The 12,087-nt window shown below is 48.6% G+C and overlaps 1 protein-coding gene across 1 annotated transcript; it reads right to left on the reverse strand.

The window, feature by feature from the left end:
* Positions 1-89: 89 nt before the first annotated feature.
* Positions 90-10,356, reverse strand: LOC139391894 (proteasome subunit beta type-2-like). Its single transcript, XM_071139512.1, has 6 exons — positions 10,122-10,356; positions 9,212-9,334; positions 8,960-9,030; positions 990-1,152; positions 665-714; positions 90-313 (listed from the first exon to the last, which is right to left on the reverse strand). Exons 1-6 carry the CDS (start codon positions 10,210-10,212, stop codon positions 185-187), a joined length of 627 nt encoding a protein of 208 aa, XP_070995613.1. The 5' UTR covers positions 10,213-10,356; the 3' UTR covers positions 90-184.
* Between the last annotated feature and the right edge of the window lie 1,731 nt (positions 10,357-12,087).

Genomic DNA, 12,087 nt, shown 5'->3' on the forward strand with positions numbered 1-12,087 from the left:
CAGAAGACAAGACAGACTGCAGCGTACACAGCCAGAAGGCTGTTCTCTTTATAGGGGACACAGAGGAAAGCACCACGAGGACGAAGATATCTCAACGGTGTGTCACGTTTTATTGGAACAAAAAGAGCAAAGGTCTAGGGTACAGAAGGAAAAATATGTGGGCATTAGGGGGTAAGCAGTGCGCTTAGGAACTTGGCGCCGGAGCAAGGAGCTTCGCGCCCACGGGCATAAGCTTCTCCAAGTCATGGATGCCTTCCGTGTCAATCAAACGGACGGTGAAGGAGGGCAGGTTGAGGATGAAGCGCTTGTTCAGCTGGAGGAGACAGAGAGAGGAGAGTTAGATCACGAGTCTTTTCATGCCAATGCACGGAGCAGGACTAGAATATAGGAGAAAACAAAGCTATGTTCCTGTTATAGGTGATATCAGTTCATTGAACAGTTCTCGCTAAATGTAGTTTTCCTAAATTAGAGACGTCTCAATTTGATCAATTCAAGTAACTTGCACCCGACTGCTGTGTGGGAAATGATTCAACTACAACGTGCATCACAGCAATATCTCCAAACGTGATGAACTTTAAACCAACTAATGAGGTGGTGATGAAGCACACCGCCGTCATTCAGTTCGCTCTAAAACAGAGAGAGAGGAGAGAAAAAAAAAGCTCACCTCCTCAATGCACTTCTTCAGTAGGTCCACAGCTTCATCACGAGTCAGATCTGAAGCACGAGAGAGATTCGAGAGCGAGAGACGGGAATAAAAAGAGAGCAATATGACTCACTGCACATCCCGATCAAGTTTAACTTCAATACAAGAACTCTTCAATCATTTACTATTTCAATTCTGTTAAGTGTTGAGAGAGCGCGAAGAACACAGCCAAAGGAACAGGGGAAACAGACAAGAGGTTAAGAACAGGAGGAGGCAGAAAGAGGAGATGGAGGGCAATAAAATAGAGGAATAGTAAAAAGACGGGATGGAGAACGAGGGAACCCACCTGGTCTGTAGTAGCGGTCGAGGATAGACAGGGTGAGGTAGGCTCCGTAGCCGTGGGCAGCGAAGGGGGCCTTGGCCAGAGCAGACAGGTGATCCATGTAGTAGAGCCCTGGGCCGTCCGTCTCATCAAACCCAGCCAGCAACAGGTTCACATGGTACGGAGTCTGGCGAGAGAGGCATTGGTCAGCGAAGGTGTGGAAAGCAATTGTGATTATTATCGCAACATTATGGTATTATCGCGATATGAAGACGTTATCGTGTGATGACAATGTTCTCACGATGGAGATGTAAGGAAGGACGATGAACTAAATGATCACACACACGTTACAGTTCTTCGCCCACATCCGAACAACAAGGTCCAGTTCTCCATTCCTTCGTTATTACCGTCCAAGGCTGATGCTCCGACAGCGACCAATAGTCAGTACCATAGAGACTAATCGATTTAATATTGCACGCCAACGATTTCTCTCTATGGTCAGCACATTAAACTATCATTGCAATAAGCTGGGTGAAAGACACTTTGAAGCGGCAGCGTATGATTAAGACCGCAACAGAAGGCAAATAAAATGTTGTTTCTTTTCAGCTCGCTCAAACGTCGCCGCTCCTAAATATCGGCTGTGATTTGGAAGTTAACAAAATAGGAGATTAAACAACAACAGCGGCGCAAAAGTATGGGGAGGGGTGTGAAACTGCCGTGACATGGAGGGGGGTTAGGTGGTTTGGGTGTTGGAGAGGACGGGGGGGGAGGACGGGGGGGGGGTCATGGTGTCACCAGCAGTATGACATCTGCTGGGAGGTGGCACCCCCGCTGCTCCCTCCATCACCCTCCCCCCCACACACCCCCCTCCACTCCCGCCTTCACCCTGGAGTAACGCCAAGGCTCATTAAAAACTTCTGTAGTCTCTCTCTCCTTCCCTCTCCCTTAAATTACTTATTTTATCCTTCTAGCCACTCCGTTTCAATGAGCTCTTTTACACGCTCGCAATACTCCTCTTTCGCCATCCTCCCTCCTTGCTATAATCCCTCTAATCAGGACAAATTGAAGTTTCAGAAACCAGTCATGGTGTGAAACTAGTCATTCGACAATTGTAGAGTTTCCGTTTAAAAGGAGTCAAACCTACCGATGCTATGAAGTGAATGCTAAAAATCAGCAGCTAAGCGTTGCACATGAACCCAGTCCTAGAATAGAGAGAGAGACAGTGGATGTCTAATGTGACATCTCCTGAGTTGCAGTAACCTGCTGTAATCTGAACACCTGCCCCAAGTATCAATGTGTGTTAGACACTTCTACCAGGGGAAAGAAAGGCTGACTTGCCATGCTCCCTGTGGAGAGGGGTTGTGTGTGTCTCGCCAGGCCATGCCTGAACCCATTGGTGTGCCACGGAACACCCCAGTGGCATCACCCCCACCCACCCGAGCGACACCGGTCTCACAGGTTACAACGTAACAATACAGCGCAGGAGATGGCATCAAAAAACCCTTCCTCCCCGTGTCACCTCAGAGGGCACCAACAACCGGGCAGCAGGCTCGTTAAATCTTGCACCAGACCTCCCTCTCCGTGCGCCGCGCCCTACCTCCCTCCCTCTCCGTGCGCCGCGCCCTCCCTCCCCCCCTCTCCGCGCCCTACCTCCCCGAGCCCCTCCCCCCGTGCCCCCCCCCCCCCTCTCCATGCCCCCCCCCGTGCCGCACCCTCCCTCCCCCCTCCCCGTGCGCCACGCCCTACCTCCCCGTGCCCTACCCCCCCCCCCCTCTCCGTGCCCTCCCTCCCCCTCCCCCGCGCCCTCCCTCCGTGCCCTCCCTCCCCCCGCGCCGCGCCCTCCCTCCCCGTGCGCCGCGCCACCTCGCCCCTCTCCGTGCGCCATGCCCTCCCTCCGTGCCCTCCCCCCCTCTCCGCGCGCCGTGCCCCTCCCTCTCCGCGCCCTCCCTCTCCGCGCCCGCCCCCTACCGCTCTCCGCGCCCTACCTCTCTCCGCGCGCCGCGCCCTACCTCCCCTCCGTGCGCCGCGCCCTACCTCCCTCCCTCTCCGTGCGCCGCGCCCTCTCCCCCCCTCCGTGCGCCGCGCCCTCTCTCCCCCCCTCTCCATGCGCCGAGCCCCCCCTCTCCGTGCGCCGCGCCGCGCCCTACCTCCCTCCGTCTACGTGCACCGTGCCCTCCCTCCACCCTCTCTGTGCACCGTGCCCTCCCTCCCTCCCCCTCCCTCTCTGTGCACCGTGCCCTCCCTCTGTGCCCGTGCCCCCCTCCCCCTCTGTGCACCGTGCCCTCCCTCCCTCCCCCTCCCTCTCTGTGCACCGTGCCCTCCCTCCCCCCCCTCTGTGCACCGTGCCCTCCCTCCCTCCCCCTCTGTGCACCCCCTGCCCTCTGTGCACCGTCCCTCCCCCTCCCTCTCTGTGCACCGTGCCCTCCCTCCCCCTCCCCTGTGCACCGTGCCCTCCCTCCCCCCTCCCTCCGTGCACCGTGCCCTCCCTCCCCCCTCCCTCTGTGCACCGTGCCCTCCCTCCCCCCTCCCTCTGTGCACCGTGCCCTCCCTCCCCCCTCCCTCTGTGCACCGTGCCCTCCCTCCCCCCTCCCTCTGTGCACCGTGCCCTCCCTCCCCCCTCCCTCTGTGCACCGTGCCCTCCCTCTCCGTGTGCCGCGCCCTACCTCCCTCCCCCCTCTCCCTCTGTGCACCGTGCCCTCCCTGCCCCCCTCCCTCTGTGCACCGTGCCCTGTGCACCGTCCCCCCTGCCCTCCCCTCTGTGCACCGTGCCCTCCCTCCCCCTGTGCACCGTGCCCTCTCCTCAATGTGCTGTATTAATTGTTCATCGGTGCCCTCTCCGTGCCCTCCCTAGCACCACAAACCCTCCCTCTGTGCACCGTGCCCTCTCCCCCTCCCCCCGCCCTCCCTCCGTGCCCTCCCTCTCCGTGCCCGCCCCCTCTCCCCCTCTCCGTGCCCTCCCTCCACCCTCTCTGTGCACCGTGCCCTCCCTCCCCCCTCCCTCTGTGCACCGTGCCCTCCCTCCCCCCTCCCTCTGTGCACCGTGCCCTCCCTCCCCCCCCCCCTCCCTCTGTGCACCGTGCCCTCCCTCCCCCCTCCCTCTGTGCACCGTGCCCTCCCTCCCCCCTCCCTCTGTGCACCGTGCCCTCCCTCCCCCCTCCCTCTGTGCACCGTGCCCTCCCTCCCCCCTCCCTCTGTGCACCGTGCCCTCCCTCCCCCCTCCCTCTGTGCACCGTGCCCTCCCTCCCCCCTCCCTCTGTGCACCGTGCCCTCTCCCCCCCCCCCTCTCCGTACCCTCCCTCTCCCCCTCTCCGTGCCCTCCCTCTCCGTGCCCTCCCTCTCCGTGTGCCGCGCCCTACCTCCCTCCTTCCGTGCCCTCCCTCTGTGCACCGTGCCCCCCTCCCTCTGTGCACCGTGCCCCCTGTGCACCGTGCCCTCTCTGTGCACCGTGCCCTCCCTTCTCTGTGCACCGTGCCCTCCCTCCCCCTCCCTCTGTGCACCGTGCCCTCCCTCCGTGCCCCCCCTCTCTGTGCACCGTGTGCACCGTGCCCTCCCTCCCCCCTCTCTGTGCACCGTGTCCTTCCTCCCCCTCTCTTCCTCCCCGTGCCCCAGGACATGTTCTCTTTATTGGCATTTCTCCTCAATGTGCTGTATTAATTGTTCATCGGTGCTGGAACAGGGGAGTCGTGTGCAATATGGCACTAGTAATTATTTGTGCCCGTGCTGTACTAAAAAAAGAAAACCCCATATGTGACGCTAGCACCACAAACTGTTGGCTGTGGACTTCTTGCTAAATCTTTAAATAAGCAAGAAGACTTACTTGTTCCTTTGGATACAACCCAAGAGGCGACATCTGACTGAGGTAATGGTCTACAAACCCTGTAAAAGACCACTGCCACCAAATACAGTTTTGAAATACATAATGCAGCTAGTTTATTTCAGGTTTCTTCACAGTTGCTTGCCAGTGTTCTCCATCTTCCCTTCTCTCACACCATCTCTCTGAAGCTTGGCGCTTACTCCTGGGGTTATCAAGAGGCCCAGTTGTTGTTCTGGATCCCTGGTAGGTACCCAGTGCAAGATCACCCCCCCCCACCCCCCAATTCCAAGCTCCAACGCTACCACTTATCCCCCGAGGTTTCGAACCACAAGAGACATCCTCTTCGCTTAACAGCGTAGCTCACCTCCATTCAGGTAGACAAGAGAGAAAAACACATGAAATGCTCAGGAAGGAGTGGAAAACATGTTTATGTAACATATTTGCATGTCCATATATTCTGGGGTGGGTGTGAATTGGGGAGCATAGCTAAAGGAAGGTGTGGGATGTCGACGAGAAATTGCTTTAACCAAAAAAAATCTCAATACTTTTGGGAACCCTGCGTACGAAAATATAATATACATAAACAAGGATATTTTCACCACAGGATAAAAAGATATGGTATTACTGCCTTTGGGCAAGCATGTATTTCTGAATATTTTGTAATGTTATCCAATATCTAAAGCACATATTGAACCAGCAGCAGCCTAACTAACACAGACGCTCGCTCGCACTCTCTTCTGTGCCGTGTTGACTTCTGGGTCTAGCTCAAAGCCCTCGGGACTGGCCCCCTCTCCCCCCTCCATATCCCACTCCCTTGGCTCCCACCTCCTTGTGTCCCACATTCCCTTCTCAGCCTCACTAATTGTTTTTTGTAATTATTTTCATCCTTCTGCTATTGTGACAGGCAGCGGCTGCACTCTTCTTAACATATTAACCTCGTCACAACCAGATGAGATTTAGAGGGACGGATACAAGGAGACTTGACTCCTGTGTTCCACACACACACACACACACTTCACTCCAAGGAGTGGTAGGACAGGGACCCAGTGGGTTGCATTACGTTTCTGCCGCAGGTGTTGCGTACCGTTGAGACAAGAGCGACACTTATGCCAATTCACAACATATTGACAAATGTCTCTGGATCAGTCAAAATAGACTCGCTGCCCACATCTCAAACTGATATAGTAGAGGAACACAGAGACAAAACGGGTGGAACCATGTGTGCTACACAAGCACGTCACGAAAGCAGTCGTTTTTTCTTTTAAATAGTTGCTACGCTGGAAGCGGGCCGACATGCCTGTGCCCAATTTTCATCTAAAAACATGCTCTGCAAAGGTTAAATGTCCCGTGTAGGAGGCTCAGACTGAATTCCCACCTGAATGTGTGACAAAGGCTAAGCGGCAAAAGCACAGAGCAACTTAGTGGTAACATAGTAGGCTACACTGGAGAAAATACAAGCATGGGTCCACATTAAATAATGACATTGTCCCACGGTGTCACGGCTGTAGCTTTACAGCCATGCACAATTACATAGGAGGAAATAGGGTAAGAGTACTTATTAAACCCACTCTCATCTTTGGACTTACATTTTTTTTTTTTAAACAAACGTTTTTTTCTCGCTGTTTAATGCTTCAACCAATTAATCAGGTTATATCCATAACACTTTTTATTCTAAACCAATCAGAGGTTTTATTATTAAGTTATTGACAGTTGTGCAAGTTCCCGATTTCAAAGCTCCAAAGCAAACTTAGGTGTTGAGGGGACCCTCAGATAACATCTTCAGATATTTTTTTTGTACTTTCTCAGATAAGTGATCATACTTTATGTACAATTCATATGCGGATGATGCACATGGTAGCCTATTTCATGGGCATTAATACCTTTCTTGACAATTTAAAATATGCGTTTTTCATGCTAGCAGTCGTGACTGCATGTCACAGGTGGACTTAAAGGTTAAAGGACATAAAAAGCATTCCCTCTATTTATAATGGAAATGGAAATAAAGAAATATTCTAGGGTGTCTAATCAAAAAGGCATATTTTGATCAATGGGGAAATAATATGTTAATTGTGTAGATACTCCTCTAAGAACACCAATGGTGCAAACTAGGGATGCACGATATATCGGTGAACATATCGGAATCGGGCGATATTAGCTAAAAATGCAAACATTGGTATCGGCCCGATGTCTAGTTTAACGGCGATGTTAAAAACCGATGTCAAAACTACCGTGCATACCTATATAATGTACGTAATGACGCCAAGTAAAATTTTGCGCTACAGGTGCAACATAGCATTCCTAACCTAGCCCACAATGTCTGCTGTGTGGATCAAGCAGTCAACAAGTTGAGCAGTCATTTGAAAGATTAAAACAATTTCAGAGAGACAACTCAAATGGGAAATCCCTTGACAGTCAACTGTTCTCTGTCGTCGGTGATGTTGGCTTTCGCTGACTGGTCGAGCACTAGTACACTTCCAAGTGCGCTATTTTTCAGATGTTGCCCTACTGGGGTTACACAGTAATAGCGTCACTGCTATTAGCTTCACGACATACATATTATGGAAAGACGTTTGGGTCTTCACATGTAAAAAAAGATACAGTAGCACTGTCAAAGCTGTACAAAAAAAGTCAGCAAACAAGCAAACACTGGCCACGAACAAAGTGTTAACAATACCACGTTGGTAATAAAGCATAATTTGTTAGACCGCAACTTCTGGGGGTAGCTAACTTTAGCTTGGTACTTAGTTAGCACCAATACAACCAGCCTGAAAACAATGACCAGTAGAACCTGCAGTCATTTTCATTATTCTTAGCAATGATTTACGAATCCTTGTGAGTAAGTATTAGCTAGGTTGCCACTTGTGTTCACCTATTGAAATTGAACTTAATTTCATGAAAATAAATAGCTAGCCAGCTACTTAACACTGTTGCCCAAAGCTACCGTTATAAGCAACCAGCAAGCTTAATTTGGCTAGTGAAGCTCGACCTGACGGGGGTATGTGTTGTGAAGCTTACCACACTAAGGATTAGGCACAATAGTGGAATTTGCGGTTTGCCTTCAGAATAAAAGTATGTCATTGACAATTATGCAAAGGAATACAAGTAGTAGAATTTAACCATACTTTTATTTTGAAGGCTAACCGCAAAGTCCACTGTTGTGGCTAATCCTTATTGTGACTAGCTTCACATAGACGGGTCCGACCACCATTAATCAATTAAGAACTGTCTTATAAATCAGGGTTATTTTAGATGACACCTGAGTTTGAAGGTAGGCCTTGAAATACATCCACAGGTACACCTCTAATTGACTCAAATGATCAGAAGCTTCTAAAGCCAGGACATCATTTTCTGGACTTTTCCAAGCTGTTTAAAGGCAGTCAATTTAGTGTATGTAAACTTCTGACCCACTGGAATTGTGATACAGTGAATTATAAGCGAAATAATCTGTCTGCAAATAATTGTTGGGAAAATTACTTGTCATGCAAAGTAGATGTCCTAACAGACTTTGTTGGTTAACAAGACATTTGTGGAGTGGTTGAAAAGCGAGTTTTAATGACTCCAACCTAAGTGTATGTAAACTTCTGACTTCAACTGTATGTTGTGTGGACCTCCCACTTTGACTCGGGATAGCAGCCTAATAGCATGCAGTCTATTAGGCTGCAGGTTAAATAAGTTACGGTGAAATTCACAGCGTGGTGAAAGTGCATGATAATAAGCTTGATGCTCCTTACCAATAAATATCAAGGGTCTTATTCTGGTGACATGATGATCAATGCTTGGCTGTTTGACAAATTAAAATAATCTTGCTTTTATCCATAATAACCTTATGTAGGCTATCCTACACGCACTGTATCTGCGAGCTGTTGACTACAGCGCACATGTCAAAACCAGAGTAGGCACAGACTTGCTATATAGCACAACAGTTTGTGACAAAACCCTCGGAAGAATTGAAAATGCGATGGCAACACATTTAAAAAGTTGGAAAGTAATCCCCAAAGTATTATTTTGTGCACTAAGTCATCACGCACAGCCTGTTATCCACAACAAGTCTGTTTTATGGAAACATCTCTGGTGGGAAAACGTGCATTTCGTTTTATGCACTTTAGAATATTTGCATAGAAATCTGTTGCCAATTGGATGGAATCTTCGCTAGTGTCTGATTTGTTAGGCAAATAATTACCCTGCTTCGAAGGTAGTCTGCAAGGTTCTTGCGTGTGAAGTTGGCTGCCGCTTTTGGACTGAGTTCATAACCTGAAAGACAAGAGAGTCAAACGAAAGGAATGTCCATTACAAGTCACCCGTAACCATGGAAACACCGTAATTCAAATCTAACATCTATATTTTAAATCAAGATTAGAAGCGTAGCGGTGCCATGAATAATAGGGCTACTAGGTCATCTTTAATTTGACACCAGAGAAACAAGCGAACTTACCGTTTCTCATTTTGTAGAGCTGAATATTCTTCTGGATGTACTCTGCAAACTGCACTGTGTCCCCTGCCTCTCCCACACAAAGCAATAGAATCTTGTCACTCAGCTTGAACATCTTGTCTTGGTCTGAGGGCATAGACAAGGTGTTAGTTATTCAAATCACACACACCAGTTGATATGTTCAACATGATGCATGGAAATACTAAAGAAAAAGAATACACAATTTTCCTAAAATGTGTTTGATAACAAATAGCTTTCAGATTTTTTGACAGAGGAAAATATTGCAAGTCATTTTGATAGTAATCTGGGCCTACTTGTGTGTGCACTCCTTGCCGAATTCCACTTTCACAATTCGAAGAATCAAACTACCTAGTTGGCTGGCTAACACACTCGCTAGCCTTTTTACCTATCTAACAAGTCTGTAACCCACCGTTTTGAGTTTGTAAACATGCAAGTTAACAAGCTAGGTAGACAGTCCAACGCGATTGTTCCCAACACATTTAGTCGCGTGAACAGTTAAAATCGTGCAAGATAGACAGATAGCTAGCGTTAGGTGAGAACTGAAAGCAGAGATACTGTTCTAACATTTATGCTGGAAGCCACATCAGTTAGCTAAGAGCGTGTGCTTTTCCGATCTCGACTCATTAGCCAATGAGAAAGGAAGCTCACTAGTTAGCTAACTAACTATTTAGCTCAAACAGCAGATGTTAGCTAGTTAGGCTAGAATGCTTAATTAACACAACCATTCTAACTAGTAAGTTAACATATGACTCAAAACGGAAATGTATGAGACAAATATGTTGGACCTTTTACTAACTTTAAACATTTTATGAATTAGTTCATGGCCAACAAAAGCCGGTTAAATAGCTAGTTGGCTAACTGCATACGAGCGATGTCATAGTCATAACGTTACCCTGTTTCATCTGAATGATGCTGTTGGCGGCAATATTATCAGCAGCAACCAGGACAAAGTCTTGTCCCTGAATCCCGATCAAATATTCCATACTGTAATTTATGGGTAACAATTTTAAAGAAGTTTGGCCTGAGCAACAACTCAAACTCGTTCGTACACTCAGATTACGCAGCAAAACTGTAATAATTGGCGCAAGATGTTGACGTCATGATATATGAAGCTTTTCCCCTTCTCATGTGACCCAGGTCTGGTGCCACTGAAAGCCAACTGCAAATCAGAGCCCTCTGCTGAAAATTATTAATGTACCACGGTCTATCTCTGGAATATACAGACTACTTTCTTTTAATTGAAGTGGGGTGTTTAATAGCCTAAAGCAAGATAAAAAAAAACAAAGACACATAAAAAATGTTGTAACACATTTTAGTAATTTAGCAGACGCTTTTATTCAGAGCGATTTACAGGAGCCATTATGGTTAAGTGCCTTACTCAAGGGCACATCGACAAATGTTCCACCTAGTCAGCCAGGGATTTGAACCAGAGACCTTTCGGTTACTGGCCCAACGCTCTTAACCGGTAGGATGCTGCTAGGCTTAACACACACACACACACACACACACACACACACACACACACACACGCACACGCACACGCACACGCACACGCACACACACACGCACACGCACACGCACACACACACAGACTAAAAGCTAAATTCCCTTTTTGTAATGCATTTTTGGATTATGCAACGCATCTTTTTTATCATATGCTTTATATTTTTATTGAGTTTGAAATCAGTTTGCTCTGTTTTTCAAGCGGGATTGCTCTTTCAGTTTGTTCTTTCCAACCCTCCAAACCTCCCAACTCCGTAGCTTGTTGAAGGCAGGTTAGAAAATTATCAACAGTCAGGTTAGAAAGCCATAAACACACAATTTGCAAATGGATTTAAACTGTGTGCAGAAATCTCAGCATTACTCATCATTAGTTTTCTGTCTCTCTGGGCTCTGTAAACCTCCAGTTTGAGCTCTCTGAAAATGCACCTTTTGTAACATTAGAAATTGCTATGCAGTTGCTCGAGCTCCGACTGTCAGGCACCCTTTGTAGGCTTGTGTATTTTTAACAAGTTATTCATATCTACTTGTCACAATGAGTGAGAGTTATAGATGTAGAGATGTGAGGAGTTTTTTTTGTGCACAAGCTACACTCAAACTGGGTGCTAGAGTTATTGATTTACAATTCTGATGTGTTTTGGCAGGCTGACTTTGGAAGCTGGATACTTTATACTCATTTTCATATTTCTCTCTCTCCTCTCCTATTTCACTCTCGGCAGTTGTCGCTGGTTCAGCTTGACTGCTTCGTTAGGGCTCATCATTTGCATTCAGATTAATTATCTAATTACCGACAAATGTCCGGCGGCCACCCCACACTCCGGCTCGTCAGCTCTGAGCCTGTAATTATTTTAATCATTTACTTTCATCTGGAGCGTTCCTGCCATACTCCTGTGTTTAGAGGCCATTCTTAATTACCCTGCCCAGACACTCTTCTCCTCTTTTCGTGAAAAAGAGGGGGAGAGAGAGAGAGAGAGAGAGAGAGAGAGAGAGAGAGAGAGAGAGCCCAGTGGGGACATGATCCAGGAGCACTGACAGCACAGAGGAAGCTCTCTCAGCTCTTCTGGTTGTTCATCCCCTTCTTCATACTCTCTCTTTCTTTATATCTCTACCCCCCTTTCTCTCTGCACATCCCCCCTTCCCAACTTCCTCCTCTCTTTCTTTCCTCTCCACATCCCCCCGCCCCCCCCCACAACACACACACACACACACACTACTATCGCACCCCTTCCCCCCTATACTTCCTCCCTTTTCCCTTTATCGCAAGCACACACAGGAATCGCCCCTGGGCTTCAGTGCTCTGACTGCTAATACACTGACACACTCACAGAAAGCGAGAGGAGAGAGAGAGAGAGAGAGAG

Source organism: Oncorhynchus clarkii, chromosome 32 (genome assembly GCF_045791955.1).
Source record: "Oncorhynchus clarkii lewisi isolate Uvic-CL-2024 chromosome 32, UVic_Ocla_1.0, whole genome shotgun sequence".
NCBI classification, from domain to species: Eukaryota; Metazoa; Chordata; class Actinopteri; order Salmoniformes; family Salmonidae; genus Oncorhynchus; species Oncorhynchus clarkii.

What these genes read in the sequence shown, in the direction of transcription:
- LOC139391894 (XM_071139512.1), bottom strand. Translation starts at nt 10,212, where the DNA reads ATGGAATATTTGATCGGGATTCAGGGACAAGACTTTGTCCTGGTTGCT. An exon ending in CGACCGCTACTACAGACCAG is followed by an intron (nt 715 to 989) that starts GTGGGTTCCCTC and finishes CTCGTGCTTCAG; the next exon opens with ATCTGACTCGTGATGAAGCT. An exon ending in TGAAGAAGTGCATTGAGGAG is followed by an intron (nt 314 to 664) that starts GTGAGCTTTTTT and finishes TGTCTCCTCCAG; the next exon opens with CTGAACAAGCGCTTCATCCT.